General features: G+C 38.4%; 1 protein-coding gene across 4 annotated transcripts in view; it reads right to left on the bottom strand.

Moving 5' to 3' along the window:
• The window catches only part of MARCHF10 (membrane associated ring-CH-type finger 10), a 225118-nt gene that overhangs the window by 106035 nt on the left and 98933 nt on the right, over positions 1-20150 (bottom strand). The window contains exon 1 of one of the 4 annotated variants that reach the window (XM_073582327.1): positions 15426-15512. The exons of 1 other annotated variant lie outside the window; for it this stretch is intronic. In XM_073582327.1, the coding sequence (XP_073438428.1) occupies positions 15426-15463 (38 nt within the window). In that variant the 5' untranslated portion in view covers positions 15464-15512. Of the gene's footprint in view, positions 1-4629; positions 4739-15425; positions 15513-20150 lie in introns of those variants that run through there. 2 more of the 4 variants (XM_073582328.1, XM_073582330.1) reach the window with 2 other exon arrangements.

The following is a 20150-nucleotide window of genomic DNA, read 5'->3' as shown; positions in this document are numbered from 1 at the left end:
TGTATTTTAAGCAAAAAATATATAAATTTTCATCTTTTACATTTTAAAAATTACAAAAAGGAAATGCAGAACCACTCTAGGAGAGTGTCTATTATAAACTTTTTAGATATCACTAATCTTACAAAAAATGACAGGATTTTAACAAAGACAATTTTTTAAAGAAGTAGATACCAACAGCTATATACATTTTAACAGTGGTCACTATCACAAGTGGCTGAGAAACATTCCTGTAGCACTGTTGAGGATTTTAATGAGCAGGCGACCCTGCTTAAAAATCGTTTAATCGCTCAAAAATATCCCTCTGATCTCGTAAAACGTGCTTTTAATAATTGTGTTGGTGTTAATCAGGACACCCTGATCACTTTTAAAATTTTAGCTGCTTCAGAAAATAAATTTATGTTGAATTTTGTAACTCAATACTGTGGTGAACATAAAGATATTCGAAATATTTTGCAAAAGAACTGGCATATCCTAATAGATGATCCAATCCTGGGTAAAGTTCTCCCAAGGAATCCTTGAATCTCATTTCAACGAGCTCCCAATAATAAAAGCATTTTTGCCCCGAGTCGAACCATGTATTAATGTACTTAATACTCTTGTAAAGAATGATACTAAAGGGATCTTTAAATGTAGTGTAAAGACTTGTCTGTGCTGTCATATTATTGATCATAAGTCTACTAGAATAAGATCTAGTTCTACTAACGAAGTTTTCTTAATTAATCATTTTTTAAATTGTACTACAGTTTTGTAATTTATGTAATCAAATGCAAGTGTAAAAAGCAACATGTGGATAGGACCACACAGCCACTGCACCTAAGATTGAATTCCCATAGACATAATATTCGTAAAGCCTTCCTACTGCATGGATTATCAAGGCACTGCACTATTGTTCATAATAAAAATTTTAATGATTTGAAAATTAGTCCAATTGACCATATCCCCAAAGATACTCCCAATAGGATACAAAGTTTAAACAGGAAAGAAGTATATTGGATCTATAGACTGAATTCTCTGAATCCACATGGTCTGAGAGAATAGTGAATAAAATACCATTATTTTATCCATATACTGGGATTGTGATTTCTACAGCAGCGCGGTCAATATCCACGTTTCCTTCTATCTGCTATTGTAAAAAGGAAATGGGCTGATGCAAAAGTTTGGGCACCATGCATGGTTAGTACTTAGTAGCACCCCCTTTTGAAAGTATCACGGCTTGTAAATGCTTTTTGTAGCCAGACAAGAGTCTTTCAACTCGTTTGAGGGATTTTCATCCATTGTTCCTTGGAAAATTCTTCCAGTCCTGTGAGATTCCTGAGTCATCTTGCATGCACTGCTATTTTGAGGTCTATCCACAGATTTTCAATGATCTTCCGATCAGGGGCTTGTGAGGACCATTGTAAAACCTTCTGTATCCGCCTTTTGAGGTAGTCTACTGTGGATTTTGATGTGTGCTTGGGATCATTATCCATTTGTAGAAGCCATCCTCTTTTTAACTTCTGCTTTTTTTTTACAGATAGTGTTATGTTTGCATCAAGAATCTGTTGAAATTTCATAGAATCCACTTTTCCCTCTACTCGAGAAATGTTCCCTGTGCCCATTGGCTGCAACTTAACCCAACAGCATGATTGATCAACACCCATGCTTAATGCTTATTTTCTTGAAATTCTGTGCTTTTTTGTCTCCACACATACCTTTGATCGTTGTGGCCAAAGAGTTCAATTTTAACCTCATCGGTCCATAGGACTGGTTTCCAAAATGCATCAGCTTTGTTTAGAAGTTCTTTTGAATACTTCTAACTCTAAATTTCATGGTTAGGATGCAGGAGAGTCTTTCTTCCGATGACTTTTCCATGAAGGCCATATTTGTACAAGTGTCTCTGAACAGTAGACCAATGTATCACAACTCCAGAATCTGATAAATCTTTCTGAAGGTTTTGCAGTCAAGCAGGCATTCTAATTTGACTCTCTAGCAATCCTAGGAGCAGCTCTCACTGAAGTTTTGCTTGTCTTCTAGACCTTATCTTGACCTCCACTGCTCCTGTTAACTGCCGTTTCTTAATTACATTTTGAACTGAGGAAAGGACAACTTGAAAACGCTTTGCTATCTGTTTATATCCTTCTTCTGCTTTGTGGGCCTCCACCATTTTCATTTTCAGAGTGCTAGGCAGCTGCTGTTTTTTGGCAAAAGGTTAGAGGAGGCTGGGTCTTTATAAAGTTGGGAAATTTGCATCACCTGGCCTTTGCAAATGATGGAAGAGAACAAACCATAACCCTCACAGGCTAAATAAGGTCCGAAACCTTGGTCAAAGTTATTTGAGAGAACAAATCTCCAAGGGTGCGCAAATGTTTGTAAAGGCCCATTTTCCCTTTTTGTCATTTTTTTTAAATGTAAAAAAATGACAATTTTTATTGTTTCTTTGCCTAAAATACAACAGGAAATGTGTCATTTTAACTTTAGGCCTTTTAGAGATCATTTCATCTACAACTTTCTTAATTGTTCACAATAACAGTAATTTTGACCAGGGTTGCCCTGACATCCTTAGAAAGCTCTTTGGTCTTTCCCATGTTGTAGAGGTTAGAGTCTGATTGATTTAGTCGATGGACAGGAGTCTTTTATAAAGGTGATTATGTAAGACAGCTGTCTTTAATGCAGGGAACGAGTTGATTAGGAGCGTCTAACTGGTCTGTAGGAGCCAGAACTTTTAATGGTTGGTAGGAGATCAAATACTTATTCCTCACTGCAAAATGCAAATAAATTTATATAATTTATACAATGTGATTTTCTAGATTTTATTTTTGATATTCTATCGCTCAATGTTAAAATTAACCTACCTTTAAAATTTATTTCCTTCGCTGTATATGTATACACTAAAAGTAGTATTTATGTACACTTAATTTTCCCTTTATATCACTTCCAACCCAGCTTTCCTTTCGCCAATACATATCTGCTTCCTTCCTTCCCTCCATACAGTTCCCTTTATGTATATATTAGTTTACTTGTTTGAAAAAATGTAAAACTCCAATAAAAATATTGAAACGCAAATATTGATGTGAAATACTGACCAAGTATTGAATGTGTGAACGTGGCCATAGTTTACTGTCACACAACAGTATAAAAAAAAATCAGTACGGTTTTCATCCAGAAAAATGGTACAATGTTTTTCTCACTTGTCATCCTTGTGCAGTCCATATACAATCCATTTTTTTTTTTTTTTTTTTAGTTTTCAAATAATTTTATTGGTTTTCAGAAATAAACAGGGTAGGGAGAGGAAGGTGAGAAGGGAGTGGGGAATAAACAACCTCGTACAGGTAAGGAAAAAAATTTAAAAACTAGAGAACCCACAAATAGGCATAGAATAACATATATCGAATAACAACATAAAAGAAAAAAAAAATCGACAATCCTTATTATGGGGTAATACAATCCATTTTTTTTAACTCAGCAGCTATAAATCATTTACAAGACCATTTACTGTTTCCTATGTTACAGAACTGCAATATATCCATAAAAATTGGATGTTACATTGTGGGTCTGTATGGCATCCAACATTTTTTTCTCGCATCCATCCGACCAGAGGAAATTTGCTGCACGCTACAATTTTTTTCAGACAGATTCTGTCAGTGAAAAAAACGGTCCTCTGTATTGCCCATTGGTTAGTGTGCTTTCTGCTAAAAAATCAGATAGCACTCATCCAATTTATACAGTGGAGTGAACGAGCCCTTACATGCCATAACACAGCAAGATTACATTGCAACTTGTGAAGGACGGTCAACACTTTTTGAGGACACATTAGAAAATCTTAACAATTAATTAAGATTTTAATTATACTTTATGTCTACATCCTATACTATTAATGTGAACACATTGTAAATTTACATTGCAGTAATAATAATCTATAATAGCAACTCCAACTTAAAAATAATCATAGCTTCAACAATTTAAAAAAAAAAAAAGGAAAGTGCTCTATATTTACAGAAAAATGTGCCCTATAATTATGGAAAAAAGTGCCCTATATTTATGGAAAAGTGCTATATAATTACAGAAAAAAAGGGCATTATATTTACAGAAAAAGTGCCAATATTTATGGATCAAAGTCACATACCGTAATTTTATGGAAAACGGGGCCCTATATTTACAGAATAAGTTCCCTATATTTATGAAAAAAGTCAGTTATAGTCATGGCAAAAAAGTTCCCTATGTTCAAGGAAAAAAGGGCCCTATTTTATGGAAATATGTGACGTATATTTATAGAAAAAAATTAACTTTTATTTATAGAAAAAAGGGCCCAAATACATGCCCTATATGTATGGAAATAAGTGCTATATATATATATATATAGGAAAAAGTGCCCCATATTTATGGATTAAAAGCCCTATACAGTATATATATATAGAAATACGTGCCCTATATGTACGGAAATGAATGACCTATATACATGGAAGTAAGCACCCCCTATATATGGAAAAAGTGCCCTATATTAATGGAATAAAGGTCCTATACTTACAGAAAATAATCTCAAAAGCGGCCTATATTTCTAAAAAAAAAAAAAACTTGCTCTGTATTTCTAGACTATTCTGATATTTCTGGGTGGTCGGCAATCCGGACAAATCTTATGAGGTCGCTCTTCACCTTAAAATCTATTTTTCCAATGCAGATTTCCCATCTACCAGCCTGGCACTTACAGTAGCTGCTGTGTGCCCATCTCAGCTCTCCAGCATGACTATTTGCTACAGGTTATGCTCTGCTGGAAAAACACTGCGTCCCTGAGTGTCCATGGTAATGGTAGGGGGAGCTAAAAGAAGTACTGGAAGGAGCCACGGTCTCCATAGCAACGAGGCCTGTCCTGATCTGTGCACACCAACAGCCTGCTGCAGAGTGAGGTGTCAGGGCTGTGTCACCTGTCTTTATTGTACTAGCACATTTCTTATTTGTGCTTGCAAATACCCAGAGAAATAATAAAGCTTTGTATAAAAGTTAGGGTTTGTACATAAGTAGCCTTTTTGATATATTTATCTTTACAATTACATTTTACATCAACAGGGAAATGACTTTGATATCTAACATACATATTTTTCCTCTTTATTATTTAATATATGGTGTGATTTTTTTTTTCCAATGTACCATGCAATTTTTCCCCATTGAGATCAAAATTACTTAGCAACAAAACACGTCATACATGCATTAAAATCTTATAAAATCTTCCACGAAAACATGCATAATTTTTGCACCAGTTTTGTGACATAAATGTGTAAAAAAAAAAAAAAAACAAATAAAAAAAAGTTCTTGTCAACTTACCCTTATTGGGTCTTTTCTGTTTAGTGTATATTGCCTGAAGATTACATTTAAAATTAACTTATGTAAATGTGTTTTTTTTATTGCTTTAAGCCTTGCATATTGGTTAACCCCTACAAAATAAGTTAATTTTATTGTATGAGTTGTTAGGATTGTGTGACATTTTGTTGTGTGTTTTTTTTCTTTGCAAAATAAAACTAATGAGGGTACCTTCACACAATTACTTCTGGCTGTTTTTAGTCAAAAGAACACATGTATAGAAAAAAAAACTGCATTTAAGGGTATGTTAACACAGAGGTGGATTTTTCTAGCTGAAATACCTACATTAAAAAATTATATCTGAAAAATGTTGGTTGTTTTTTTTTTTTTTTTAAGACAGTTTTGTAAGAGCATGCCGGTTTTGACACTTTTTTATTAAGTTTTAGACATACGGTAGTTTTTCACCATGATTTTTTATGCATTTCATAATGGGGTTGAGCAATAATTTATTTCTTTTTGCAGCAATTCCAAAGTAAAAAAAAAAAAAAACTTTTTAAAAAAAAATGGTAAAAACTGTGAGATAAATCTTAGTTTTGCTATGATTTTGATGTGGAAAATGCACCAAACTATTTTTCTATGGTCATTGTGCATACATTGAGTTTTTGGTGTTTTTACCCCACTATTTGTAAGCCAAAACCAGGAGTGGAACAGTCAGAGGAAAAGCAAAAAAAGGCTCATCCCCATTTGCGAGAAAAAAAACCGGTCCGTTTTCTGGATGGAAAAAAACGACCAATTCTATGCGATTGTCATGTGAGTGTCATGCGAGTGTAATGTGATTTCAGTGTGATTTTTCCATATGACATGCGTACGACATCCGTATTCAATGCGATTTTAACATGAGGTTTTACATAGAGCAGTTCTCTCCATGTAAAAACTCATGTTAAAATAGCATTGTAAACTAACACTGTACACATCGTTTTAAAACAAAAAAACAAAAGAATCTTCAAAACACACATAGATATATATAATATATCTAATATAATACATATACATAATATATATCATATATGTGTAACATATAATATATATACCGTATATGATATATATAATATATAGTTACAAACAATATATATATATCTAATATATATATATAATATATTTAATATATTAATATATATATACATATCATATAAATATAATAAAAATATAATATATATAATACATATATGTATATATATATACACTGTATATAGATATATATAGACATGTTAGTGACAAATACAATTATTCTAGTGTTGGTTCTAAATTATGGACATGTATTTATTTAATAAATGATTAATTCAAGGAACAAAATGGTGTGGGGTCCCCCTATTATTTATAGACAGCAACACTATACTACGGTAATTGTATTTGTCACTGACATATATATATATAATTATGTATCTTATATATATGATATGTATGTATATTTTTTTTATATATATATATATATTGTACAGTAAGATTGAACAAAAGGCGCTAATTCAGTTACCGGCTTTTGTAAAATCATTCTAAAACCCGACATGAAATGGCGCATGGTTTACACACAGTAAACCATTTCATTTCATGTATTTTTTTATATGTCCCTGACTAATGATAAGAGTAGGGTTTGTGTGTAAAATTTGGGACGTCTAGGTGTTAAATTAAGGGGTTAATTAATTGGAAAAAAATGTGTGGGCTCCCGCTGTAAAATCACAACCAGAGAGGTAAAGCAGGTGAGTGAGGGCAGATTTTTATAGCCTTGAGAGAGACCATTGTTTTTGCCCCCCCTCCCCCCGGCTACAGAAATCTGCACCCAGACACCCCAGAAAATGCGCATCTATAAGATGCGCCTTATCTGGTACTTATCCTCTCTATTCCCATTGCCCTGTACTGGTGGCGAATGGGTTAATATTATTGGTTTACTGTCACCTTGCAATTGGAAGGTGACATTAAGCCGATTAATAATGGAGAGGTGTCAATAAGACACTTAACCATTATTAACTCTAGACTATTAAATGGTTAAAAAAAACACAGACATTAATTAAAAATTATTTTAATGAAATAAAGACACCTAGCTTTGACCACATTTTATTGCTCTGCTAATTCATAAATAAAACCATGATCTGCAAAAAAAATAACATAAAAAATCACCAATATCCTTACCTCTCCGCGTTTCAGTCATGTCCCACGCTGTAATCCTTCACAAGGGGTTAAATAGTTTACAATGAGGAGCAGTGCTAATGCGACCAGCCCCACTGTAAACTACGGCAGAATGAATTATTTCAGCTCTGTGCAGCCTCACTGGAAACTATAGGCCGGTAAGCTTAACATCTGCTGTTGGTAAAATTTTTGAAGGGTTTCTAAGGGATACCATTATGGAATATCTCAATGTTAATAAATGTTTAACTCCATATCAACATGGATTTATGAAGGATCGCTCCTGTCAAACTAACCTGATCAGCTTCTATGAGGATGTAAGCTCTCAAATGGACCAAGGAGAATCATTGGATGTCATTTATCTCGACTTCTCAAAAGCATTTGACACTGTCCCACATAAAAGATTGGTAAGTAAGATGAGAAAGCTTAGGCTAGGGGAAAATGTGTGTAGATGGGTAGGTAGCTGGCTTAGTGATAGAAAGCAAAGAGTGGTTATTAATGGTGCATACTCAGATTGGGCCAGGGTTACTAGTGGGGTACCACAGGGTTCTGTATTGGGCCCCCTACTATTTAATATATTAATGATCTAGTGGATGGCTTACACAGTAAAATATCAGTATTTGCAGATGATACAAAACTATGTAAGGTAGTTAACACAAAGGAGGATAGTTTGCAACTACAGACAGATTTGAGTAAATTGGAGAATTGGGCTGAAAAATGGCAAATGAGGTTTAGCACAGATAACTGTAAGGTTATGCACATGGGAAGGAGAAACAGATGCTACAATTACTTACTAAATGGGAAACTGCTGGGGAAATCAGACATGGAAAAAGACTTAGGCATCTTAGTCAATACGAAGCTAAATTGGAGTGCCCAGTGTCAGGCAGCTGCCACCAAAGCAAATAAGGTCATGGGATGCATTAGAAGAGGTCTGGGGACACGAGATGAAAACATAATTCTCCCTCTGTATAAATCACTCGTCAGACCACACTTGGAGTATTGTGCGCAATTTTGGACGCCGGTGCTCAAAAAAGACATTACTGAACTTGAAAGGGTTCAAAGGCGGGCTACTAAAACGATAAATGGAGTTGGTTCACTACAATACCCAGAAAGGTTATCAAAATTAGGTCTATTTACTCTAGAAAAGAGAAGACTTAGGGGAGACCGAATATATATGTACAAGTATATCAGAGAGGAATACAGAGATCTCTCCAATGAACTGTTTGTACCAAGGACTGTGACAAGAACAAGGGGGCATTCTCTTCGTTTGGAGGAAAGACAATTTCTGCACCAGCATAGAAGAGGGTTCTTCACGGTAAGAGCAGTGAGGCTCTGGAATTCTCTTCCTGAGGAAGTGGTGATGGCCAACTCACTGAATGAATTTAAGAAAGGAATGGGTGCTTTTCTTGTGAGTAACAGTATAGAAGGTTACGAATAACAGAATATTATAGGTAGATGATTGACCCAGCTTAGGGGAAGGAATTTTTTTCCCTATGGAGAAAATTGGCTTCTACACTGTGGGTTTTTTGCCTTCCCCAGGATCAACAATGCAGAACAGCTGCACTAAAAATAGGCTGAACTAGATGGACATAAGGTCTTCCTTCAGCCTTCAAAACTATGTTACTATGTTACTGGCTGCCTCGAGATGAACTAATTAGCGTGGGAAAGTTTCTGACTTTTTCCCACGCTCATCAGTTCACCTTAGGTCAACCAGGGGATTCCCTGCAGCCTCAGTGACGTCAGCGGGAGTCCCCTGGTTGACCTGAGGTGAAGTAGTTTACAGTGGGGCTGGTCGCATTAGCACCCTTCCTCATTGTAAACTATTTAACCCCATGTGAAGGATTACAGCGTGGGACATGACTGAACAGCGGAGAGGTAAGGATATTGGTGATTTTTTATGTAATTATTTTTTGCAGATCATGGTTTTATTTTTGGATTACCAGAGCAATACAATGTGGTCAAAAACTAGGTGTCTTTATTTCATTAAAATAATTTTTAATTAATGTCTGTGTGTTTTTTAGCCATTGAATAGTCTAGGGTTAATAATGGATAAGTATCTAATTGACACCTCTCCATTATTAATCGGCTTAATGTCTCCTTCCAAATGCAAGGTGACATTAAACCAATAATATTAACCCATTCTCCACCGCTACAGGGCAATGGGAATAGAGAGGATAAATGCCAGATAAGGTGTATCTTATAGATGCGCCTTTTCTGGGGTGGCTGGGGGCAGATTTTTTTTAGCCGGGGGGGCCAAAAACAATGGTCCCTCTCTAGGCTAATAAAATATGCCCGCAATCACCTGCTTTCCCTCTCTGGTTACGATTTTACCACGGGAGCCTACGCATTTATTTTCCGGGAAATAACCCTTGAATTTAAGAGCTGCAAGAGAAAACTCTTTGAATGAGAAGGTGTGTCCAAACTTTTGGTCTGTCTGTATATATGTATATATTATATGTATAATAAAATATATATATAGACATATAAAATATAATTATATATTTAATATACATACATATCATATATAAAAGATATATAATATATATATATACTGTATATAGATATATACAGAGAGAGAGAGATGTCATTGACAAATACAATTAGTATAGTGTTGCTGTCTCTAAATTATAGGGGGATTCCACGCCATTTTGTTCCTTGAAAAAATCATTTATTAATTAAATACATGTCCACAATTTAGAAACAACACTAGACTAATTGTATCTGTCACTAACATATATATATATTTCATATATATTGTATTTTGATTATATTTATACTAGATTATGGCCCGATGCTTTCGCATCGGGAGGATGCCATAGCATCACACCTCTTGCCATGTTAACCCTCAACACACACACTCCTCTCACCTTTCACCATCTCCACTCACTCTTTCACTCCACATACGACCCCTTCTCTCACTCCGTCTCTCATACTCACGCCGTCATCGCCGCTGCTCCACGATCCCCGACATCTTCCGCCGGCGCCATCCTGGATCCAGACGTTGTCCACGCCGGCGACATGTTCTTGCGGCAACGCCATCTTGAGTATCGTGAAATCCCGCGATATTCAAGATGGCGTCGCCGGAAGAACATGTCGCCGGCGTGGACGACGTCGGGATCCAAAATGGCGTCGGCGAAATCTCGCGAGTTTTCGCCGACGCCATTTTGGATCCCGACGTCGTCCTCGCCGGCGACATGTTCTTGCGGCGACGCCATCTTGAGTATCGCGGGATTTCGCCGATCCAAAATAGCGTCGCCGCAGGAACATGTCTCCGGCGTGGATGCGGTCGGGATCCAAAATGGCGTCGGCGAAATCTCGATCCCGACGTCCTCCACGCCGGCGACATGTTCTTGCGGCGACGCCATCTTGACTATCGCGGGACTATCGCCGATCCAAAATAGCGTCGCCACAAGAACATGTCGCCGGCGTGGAGGACGTCTGGATCCAGGATGGCGGGGATCGTGGATCAGCGGCGTTGACGGCGTGAGTATGAGAGACGGAGTGAGAGAAAGGGTCGTATGTGGAGTGAAAGAGTGAGTGGACGTGAGTGGAGATGGTGAAAGGTGAGAGGAGTGTGTGTTGAGGGTTAACATGGAAAGAGGTGTGCGGTGACGTCACCGGTTACAACTTGCCGGAAGTTGTTACAACCGGAAGCTGCTTAGGGCATTTATTATTATAGATTATATATGATATGTGTATATTTATATATATCTCTGTCTTCAATATAATATATTATATATATATATATTATTTTATGTATATATATCTTATGTATATTTATTATATATATATATTTTTTTTTTTTTTTATATATATATATTATGGCTATATATATATATATATATTAAATATATTACATATAAAATATATATATATTATTTTATGTGTATATATATATCTACATATATCTTCGAAATATATTATATAATATATTATATATTCTTTATATATTACATATATATATTTTCTATATATATATATATATATATTTTAGATATATATCATATATATATTGTATATAAGGTATATATATTATTTATTTAATATATTATGTATATATATATGTATGTCACTGACATATGAATGTATTCTATGAGCATATATATCTAGTGTTTTGTGAGCTGTCAGTGTTATTTTACTAAACCCGACAAATGAATTATCATCTTATTCTGCTATGAATCTCCCTATTAAATATAAATATATATATATGTCTCACTGACATATATATTTATATTCACCTATTCTATTTGTATACATGTAGTATATCTTTTGCATTAGAACATGTCAGTGTGATTTTACTGTATAGCCGCATATGAATTACCGGCCTATCTATCTATCTATCTATCTATCTATCTATCTATCTATCTATCTATCTATCTATCTATCTAATATAAATACATATATATGTGTCACTGACATGTATACAGTATAGCTATGTGTATATATCTATTCTATCTATTCTTTTCTGAGCTGTCAGTGTGATTTTACTGTAGCCGCATATGAATTGTGGGCTTTTTTCAAAGGACACCGGGGCGTACAAATCGGACAGCACTCGCATGGTGCGAGTGCTGTCTGATTTTCTATTGCACCCTTTGACTTGCATTGGCGATTTTCACCGAAAAATCGCAGCAAATCGCAGCATGCTGCGATTTTTTTCTCAGTTCGATTTTGGCTGAGAAAAAAATCGCAAGTGAGATGTCACCCATTGACTAACTTTGGTCAGAGTGCAATCCGATTTTTAATCGGATTACACTCATCTGATTTTCACACCAGTGAGTATGAGCCCTAATAGAAACGTTTGCACCACTTCTGCAATTTTCACCCACTCCTGGTTTTAGCTTACAAATACTGGGGTAAAAAACTCACCAGAAACTCAATGTGTGCATGTGGCCTAACACATAAAAACAAGTGAAAAAAATAAATAAGTTCACTCTAGGCGTGCCTGGGGAAAGTGAAAGTGACTGGGCCTGGAGGGAAAGTTGGGCACACAATTCCAGGAGTAGGTGCTGTTTTTAATTGTATCCACATTTTCATGACGCGGAGACAGTTAAAAATCAGTAGCGGAGCAGAGAGCCCTCTGCTCCTTGCACCGCCAGTAGTCCAGGTAAGGGAGCCTGTCATGCGATGAATGCATCGCAGCAGCTCTAGGAAGATTCCACTGGCTCTGTCACAGCTTGGGACAACGCAGTGAAAGACAGAAAGCCTGATGCTGACATCACATCATTGCGCTGCCTGAAACTGGCTGTGTTCTGCAGAGAGAAGAAAAGTGTTTTAGGATCCCTCTAAGGCCTCTTTCACACTTCAGTTTCTTGTGTCAGTTAAAATCCGCCAAAAAGGCGGAAAAGCGGATCCGTTCGCAACTGATGTGAACGGATGCCACAGGATCCGTTTTTTGACGGATCCGCAGAATGAAGAATTTTAAAGGGATCGCTGGCCGAGAGAGCGAGAGAGATTTTTTCGACCGCCAGAAAGGATTTCAGGGTTAATGTTCTCCCTGACGGATCCTCACAAAAATGGATCCAACCTATGGCCATCCGTCAAGATCCGCCGGTAATGCAACTCAATGGGGAAAAAAACGGATCCGCAAAAAAAAATGGCGAATCTGTTTTTTTCAAAACCTGGCGGATTTTGACTGATGGTCAAAAACGGAAGTGTGAAAGAGGCCTAAGGGCTCATACTCACATGCGAGAACCTAGGACAGGTCTTGCACGTCAATACCCGGCACTGCCACTGTCACTCGGGAGCGGAGCGTTCAGCTGCATGTATTGAATACACGTGGGGGTTGCTTGTTTTTTAGGAATTCCCACATGTATTCAGCCTGTCCAGCAGCCGCAAATCATGCAACTGAGGGGACAAAAACTAAATCTCCGAGCACACTAAAATACTTGGAGACCACCCAAGTAATGAGTATACTTGCTCATCACTAGTAATAACAAGTGATCAAAAGAGCATATCTACCCCAAAATTGTATAAATAAAAACGCCATCTCTGCACGCAAAAAATAAGCCCTTACCCATCCCCAGGTCCCGAAAAATGGAGACGCTACGGATCTTGGAAAATGGCGCCATTTATTTATTTATTTATTTTGCAAACTTTTGATTTTTTTTCACCCCATAAATAAGAAAGAACCGATACATGTTTGGTACCTGCGAACCCATGATGACTTGGCAAATCATAATGGTAGATCAGTTTTAGCATTTAGGGTACAAAGTAAAAAATAAAACAAAAAGAAAAACAATTATGGAATTGCACTTTTTCTGCAATTTCACAGCACTTTGATTTTTTCTCCCTGTTTTCCAGTACACATGGTAAAACCAATGGTATCATTCAATAGTACAACTTGTTCTGCAAAAAACAATCCCTCACATGGCCATATTGACCGAAAACTAAAAAAGTTATGGCTCTGGGAAGAAGGGGAGCGAAAATGAAAACGCAAAAACTAAAAATTCCACGGTCATTAAGGGGTTAAAGAGAACCTGCGGGTGATTCGTGCTGAACAAACCTCAGGCAGCATGAATCAGAGCAGCCGGTTATATTTTTATCTAAAGGACTGCTGCGTCTCAGAGAAAACATAGTTTTAAAGTCCGGCTTGGGACTATATGGAGAGACACACTGCTATGGTTGATTGACTAATCTCTATGTACACACACGGGAGAGACCTGTCAATCACTTGGAGTGATGCAAGGAGTAGCTGACCTGGGGCATCACTGGACTAGTCTCGTCTCTCCCTATAGTCCCTAACTGGCTCTTCAAACCATGTTTTCTATTTTACATTGGAGCCCTTTAGATATAATTATATATATTGTTACATAGTTTGAGAAAAAACTTTGGAACATCAACTTTTTTCCACCAGTTGCACATTCTCTATCTCATATGATTTTTTGATTATTTAGATCCCACAATGCCATTTGTTATGAGAAAAACATCCAGCCCTTTTTTAAAAATTGTCAGTGTCGGCCATTACTCCCTCTTGTGGTCGGCATTGCACAGTCTGACTGCTCTAACTGTAAAGAACCCTTTCCTATTTAGCTGCTGGAAATGCTTTTCTTCCATCCGTAATGAGTGCCCCCTGGTCCTTTGACTGCAATTATGCACTCTGGCTCTGATTCATGCTGCATGTGGTTTGGGCAGCATGAATTAACGGACAGGTTCCTCTCAATGCATTTCTTTGAAAAAGCTGTGTATTGAGAATGCAGCTATGAATAAAGATTGACAGATTTTTATTTTTTTTTCATGTTGCATGGTGTTTCTATCCATCATCTCTATGACGTTTTACTTTTTCCCTATCATCCAATCGGTACTATCCTTTCAATAATATCAATTACGTTTCAGTTGGAAACGTTCCAACCCATTCTTATGTTTCCAGTCTTCAATCTTCTTTATCTTCCAATTCTGCCATAAAAATAGTTTAAAACTTAGGGTTGTGTATCCATGGTCTCCATTGCCCCGATCACCATGGAAACCAGTGATGAGATGGGATACCTGTATCACTTGGGAATCCTTCCCAAACTAGAATCTCTCATCCTGTTACCTAGCAACTGCCATCCATGTGGTTTTAAGTTTAGTCTGTGTGAGGTTGCCTGTGCTCAGAGGCCAAAATTACACAGAAATATGGAATCTGACAGCCGATAACAACAATGCAAAAATGGCTCTAAATAGCCTGTAAACGCAAGCCATCATGATTATGTCACCAAGAGGTTAGCATATCTGAAATAAATTAGTATCACAGATCCACATGCTAGTACGCAAAGGTTACCTGCTAGTCTGACAAGTTGTAAGTGAATCATAGAATGGGCTTATAGCAAATTAAAGAAGCACTGCCATCTATACTTTTTTAAAATGAAATGTTTGTATACGTAAAGTGCCGGAGAGCAGTAATCGGGGTCGAGTTGCTGCTCCATCACGCCCTGGCACTGTACAGGAAAATCATGTCCCAGTCCCAATGTGTGGTCAGATATGGGGTGTATCACACTTACTTGTAGGCTGCCAGCCTCCGCTGTCTCCAGGCCTCCATCTTCAGGAGCTGCCAAAAATAAATGAGGGGACACGAAGTTCATTTCAACAGACTGAAGTTTAATGGATAGTTCAAGTTCATCAGATTGTAACATGCAGTGCTGGGCACAGCACTTCCCATTGCTGGTTTACTTGGCACAGCACATTCTCAACATTGCTATCTGTTCCTCCTGGACTATACCCTATAGGGAATTTCTGTAAGGCCTACCACTGCCCTGAAAAATAGGTTTTCAATTTTGCTATCAGCCCACTGCACCCTGAACTTGACCTTGAGTAATGAATTTCTCTATCTCCTGTCTTTCAGCAAGCAGTCCCTTTTTACTCTGACTAGCCCCTTCCAATATGGGCGAGTTCCAAACTTTAACGAAGTCTGTTCCTTATGAATACTTATCATAACATTTATATACACTTAGGCATTGTTAGTTTAATATGCTATCACGCCTATCTGTCACGCCGTTCTGTCTGTATCTGCTTGTTGGCATGACAAAGCATGTTTTTTCTTTAACCCTTTGCTCCTTTCCCCCTAATTGAGCTGGGATACTGTTGGCTGTTACCTGTACCTGTATGGAGCCTGCTCAGTTTCCTACTCTGCTGCGTAGCCGTACATGTGTTGTTAGGTCTTTGCTCTGCTGCTTGACCATCCGCATGTGCGGTCCCTGGTTGCTGCTGTGGAAGCTGTCCGCGAGTTGCTAGGTCATTTGCAGCTGGTGCATGACTTTCCAAGTGTGTCTTGGCATGCAGCCACTGCCAGGTGCCCTGAGCCTCAGTTCCTGCACTGACTGTGCTGTAATGGTTTCTGTTTGCGCTTAGGGCGTGCACAGCCACACCTCCCCTGCTTTTATCAGGGTTAGCACGTGTACTTGAAATGCTGTCCCCAGCCAATTGCTAAGGGGCAGCTCCTATATAAAGCTCCCCTGCCCTATGGGCAGGGCCAGAGTTACTCACAAAGCTCCTGAACTTTGCCATGTGTGTTTTCGTGTTCCTGGACCTCTCCTGTCTATGTTTTGGTACCAAAGTCCTTGCCTTGATTCCTGTTCCTGCGCCTGTCCTGGAGGTGGTATATCCAGGCCTGAATCCTTGATCCTGTACCTGTCCTGTATCTGACCCTGTCTGAACTGTAACAATGATGAACTTGGCACTCAAATGCGTGAAAAAATTGATTCCATTTTATTGGCATCCAAATCACATGTATTCTAAACGTTTTCGGTCCCTCATAGGACCTTCATCAGAGAATTGTCAATATGATTTACTGTTTAAAGACAAATGTGAAAGAAAAGAACCAGCATATTCAAACCACATATGATATAGACACTACCATATTCCTTTTTGACTTTGTCACAAACTGCACCCAGTATCTTGGAGCACTTATATCCTTTTTTATACTCCAGAGGAGCTTCACTTCAACTTCCTTACTTTAACTAATAATAGAATGGTTTTTTTCCTTAACACCAATTTTCACATATATCTTCGAGGAAGAACTGTGCATTACGTGTGTTTGTGTAACAGTCTCTAAAATACAGGACTGTATATATGCTTATTCGACGTAACCTGTTATGTATTTCTTTCTTTTTTTGCCTACTTTTCTTCTTTTGTGCATCATGTGATACTTAATTGTTAACGTTTTCTGTTTTCTTTCACATTTGTCTTTAAACAGTAAATCATATTGACAATTCTCTGATGAAGGTCCTATGAAGGACCGAAAACGTTTGGAATACATGTGAATTGGATGCCAATAAAATGGAATCAATTTTTTCACGCATTTGAGTGCCAAGTTCATCATTGTTATTGGTATTACGGGCTGGATACCCTACTTGTGCACCTCCTCGGATTTTCTGAAATTTTTAATGCCTTGCTGTTCACTACTACCTGTCTGAACTGTGTCTGCTGTGTTGTGTTCCTGGAATCCCTTTGTGGCTGGAGCCTCGCACCCGGTGACTCTGAGTCTATTGTAACCTGTGTTTCTAATGAGCATCTACTACCCTGTGCTCGGACTACCATGCGGTGCTAGCTCCATGCAGGCCCAGCAATCCTGCGGTTCTAGCACCATCACGCTTGAGTTCCTTCCTAGGTCCGATGCCCGGAGCCGGACTACTGCAGTCTGGAACCTGATGACCGCTGCCTGGAGCTTGGAGCCTGATGACCGCAGTAGTGCCTGTAGGTCATGTCGGATGTCTGGAACTGAACGACTCCTGTCTGACGTCTGCCGGTGACTCTGATGTCCTGTGGGTGACCCTGATGTCCTGCCTGTGTCCTGATGTCCTGCCTGCGTCCTGATGACCTCGTGTACCCTGATGTCCCGCCTATGTGTGCCTCGGTAATCCGTTGGTGCCTTGGGGTCCACTGGGTGGTACCCTTCTGGGAGGTGTGGAATCGGGAGCCTGGCATAGTCATGTTTGGTTTATGTATTGACTTTACTTTAGTAAACTTTACGTTCTCTATACCTGAAGTTGTATGGTGTAATCAAGTCCTACGTGTCTTCTCCTTATCCACATGCTCAGCTGTCACAGAATCCTGGTTGCTGCCCTTCCCTAGATCGGGTAGGCCAGAGTCCCCCTTTGCGGTATAGAGGGTCCATATTGCGTCCCCAGGGAACACCCGCCCCACGCCGTCGTGGTCGGTCGGCATGGGGGCGTTTTTGGGCTGGGCCGCATCAGTGGCTGCAGTTTTCGTGACACTAGCACACTCTATCTTATGTCTTAAATCTTAATCTATATCTTACCCTTTGTAGTCCTATGCTGTACACTAGCAGCATTAGGCATTACCTTTATATAATAATTCGTAGTATATTACATGACTACATAATGCATTTCTAAAACCACAGGACATAGTTTACACCTAATACTCGTATAATTGCCAATTGGCTCTGTCACAGCTTCCAGCGATTGTGTCGCTATCCCACAATTCACCACAGCCGGAAGCTGTGACAAAAATGGCACCGCTATTCTGTCGGGAGATCAGCGGAACTAGCCGCGGCTCATCTCCCGCCGCAGAGAGGTCAGTGGCGACGCAACCGGGAGAGGAGCGGCGCTAATGTGTTGAATGTAAAAAACAAACAAACCATACATAACATGCAACATATAATATACAGAACATACATCATATAACATACAGAACATATAACATACAACATATAACATATAGAACATAAAACATACAGAACATACAACATATAACATACAGAACATATAGCATACAGAACATATAGCATACAGAACATACAACATATAACATACAGAACATACAACATATAACATACAGAATATACAACATATAACATACAGAACATACAACATATAACATGCAGAACATACAACATACAGAACATACAACATATAACATACAGAACATATAACATATAACATACAGAACATCCACATATAACAAACAGAACATACAACATATAACATACAACACATAACATAGAGTACATACACACCAATCACCTAATTCCCCAAAGCCATCGATCACCTGTAATAAAAATAAAATAATAAACCAACCTATACTTACCTTTCTGCTGTAGTCCAATTAATAACGAGTGTCCCACGACAATCTCCCGTGGAGAGCTGCCACATCAGCTGATGCGACCGCTCTCCAGGGGCTCCAGCAATGAAATGACAGGCGGAGGTAATCCTCCGCTGTGTATCCCTCCACCGGGAAAGAGGTCCCTAACCCTAATTCTCACGCAGCTGAATAAAGGGAATTTAGAGGGCACCACACAAAAGGGATACAAAAGAAGTCTGTATAACAGCAAACCATGAAAAATAAAGAAAAGCTACAGACTTAAACCAGGATCACCTGAATAGACAAATAATTTTATTGGATACAAAAAAAGACATAACCAATTAAAAACATTTAAAAAGTCAGACATGACAATAAACCAACCCTATTAGCCCACAATAGAGCTAAATAACTCCCTCAGAAAAACGAATGTTACACTCAAGCGGTTTATGGTAGCTTATATCCCATAAGGCAATACAGCATTCAAAACAATAGGTGTAGGTATCAATGAGGATAACACAAAATAATTGTTAAATATGAACATAGTAAACCGACTACACCTATAGAGGGGTGAAGCAATATAGTGGTAGTTGTCCAGTGGCTCTGGCTGACGAGATAATGTGGGATATTAGGGGTAGTAGTCCGGTGGCTCTGGCTGACGGGACAATGTGGGATATTAGGAGTTGTAGTCCGGTGGCTTTGGCTTATGGGATGATTTGGGATATTAGGGGTTGTTGTCCGGTAGCTCTGGCTGACGGTATGATGTGGGATATTATAGTGAATGTGGCTATGCGGAGTGGGCGGAGCTCTACACTCAGCTTTATATATATAGATATAATCGCCGGGATCTTCTGCTAGTCATACTACAGTATATAGAAGAGAAGAAAAGGGGAAATTTATGATGTCTGCGCTGCTGAAGAGTTCTTAGTAATACTGTATTTGATCAAACATAGCATAAAAGCTGTCCCACCATCGACAAGGTGATTCTGTGGTCGGGGCGGTCCTACACTGTCTAGTATTAATAACCTTATCATGTGTCAAAGTTGACATCTGTGTGAATAAGGGCAGACAAGGACCAGGTCCCAACCAGTGGACACCAGTCAGGGGAAGCCTTTAAATAATATTTCCAGCTCAGGAGAGGGAGGCCACACCCCAGGTTGCACAGAATGCAAAAATACAAAGAAAAAACA

This window comes from Dendrobates tinctorius, unplaced genomic scaffold (genome assembly GCF_039654945.1).
Source record: "Dendrobates tinctorius isolate UK_male_01 unplaced genomic scaffold, ASM3965494v1 ptg000071l, whole genome shotgun sequence".
Taxonomy (NCBI): domain Eukaryota; kingdom Metazoa; phylum Chordata; class Amphibia; order Anura; family Dendrobatidae; genus Dendrobates; species Dendrobates tinctorius.
Note: the sequence above shows the minus strand (reverse complement) of the source record. Positions and strands in the feature narration are given on the sequence as shown.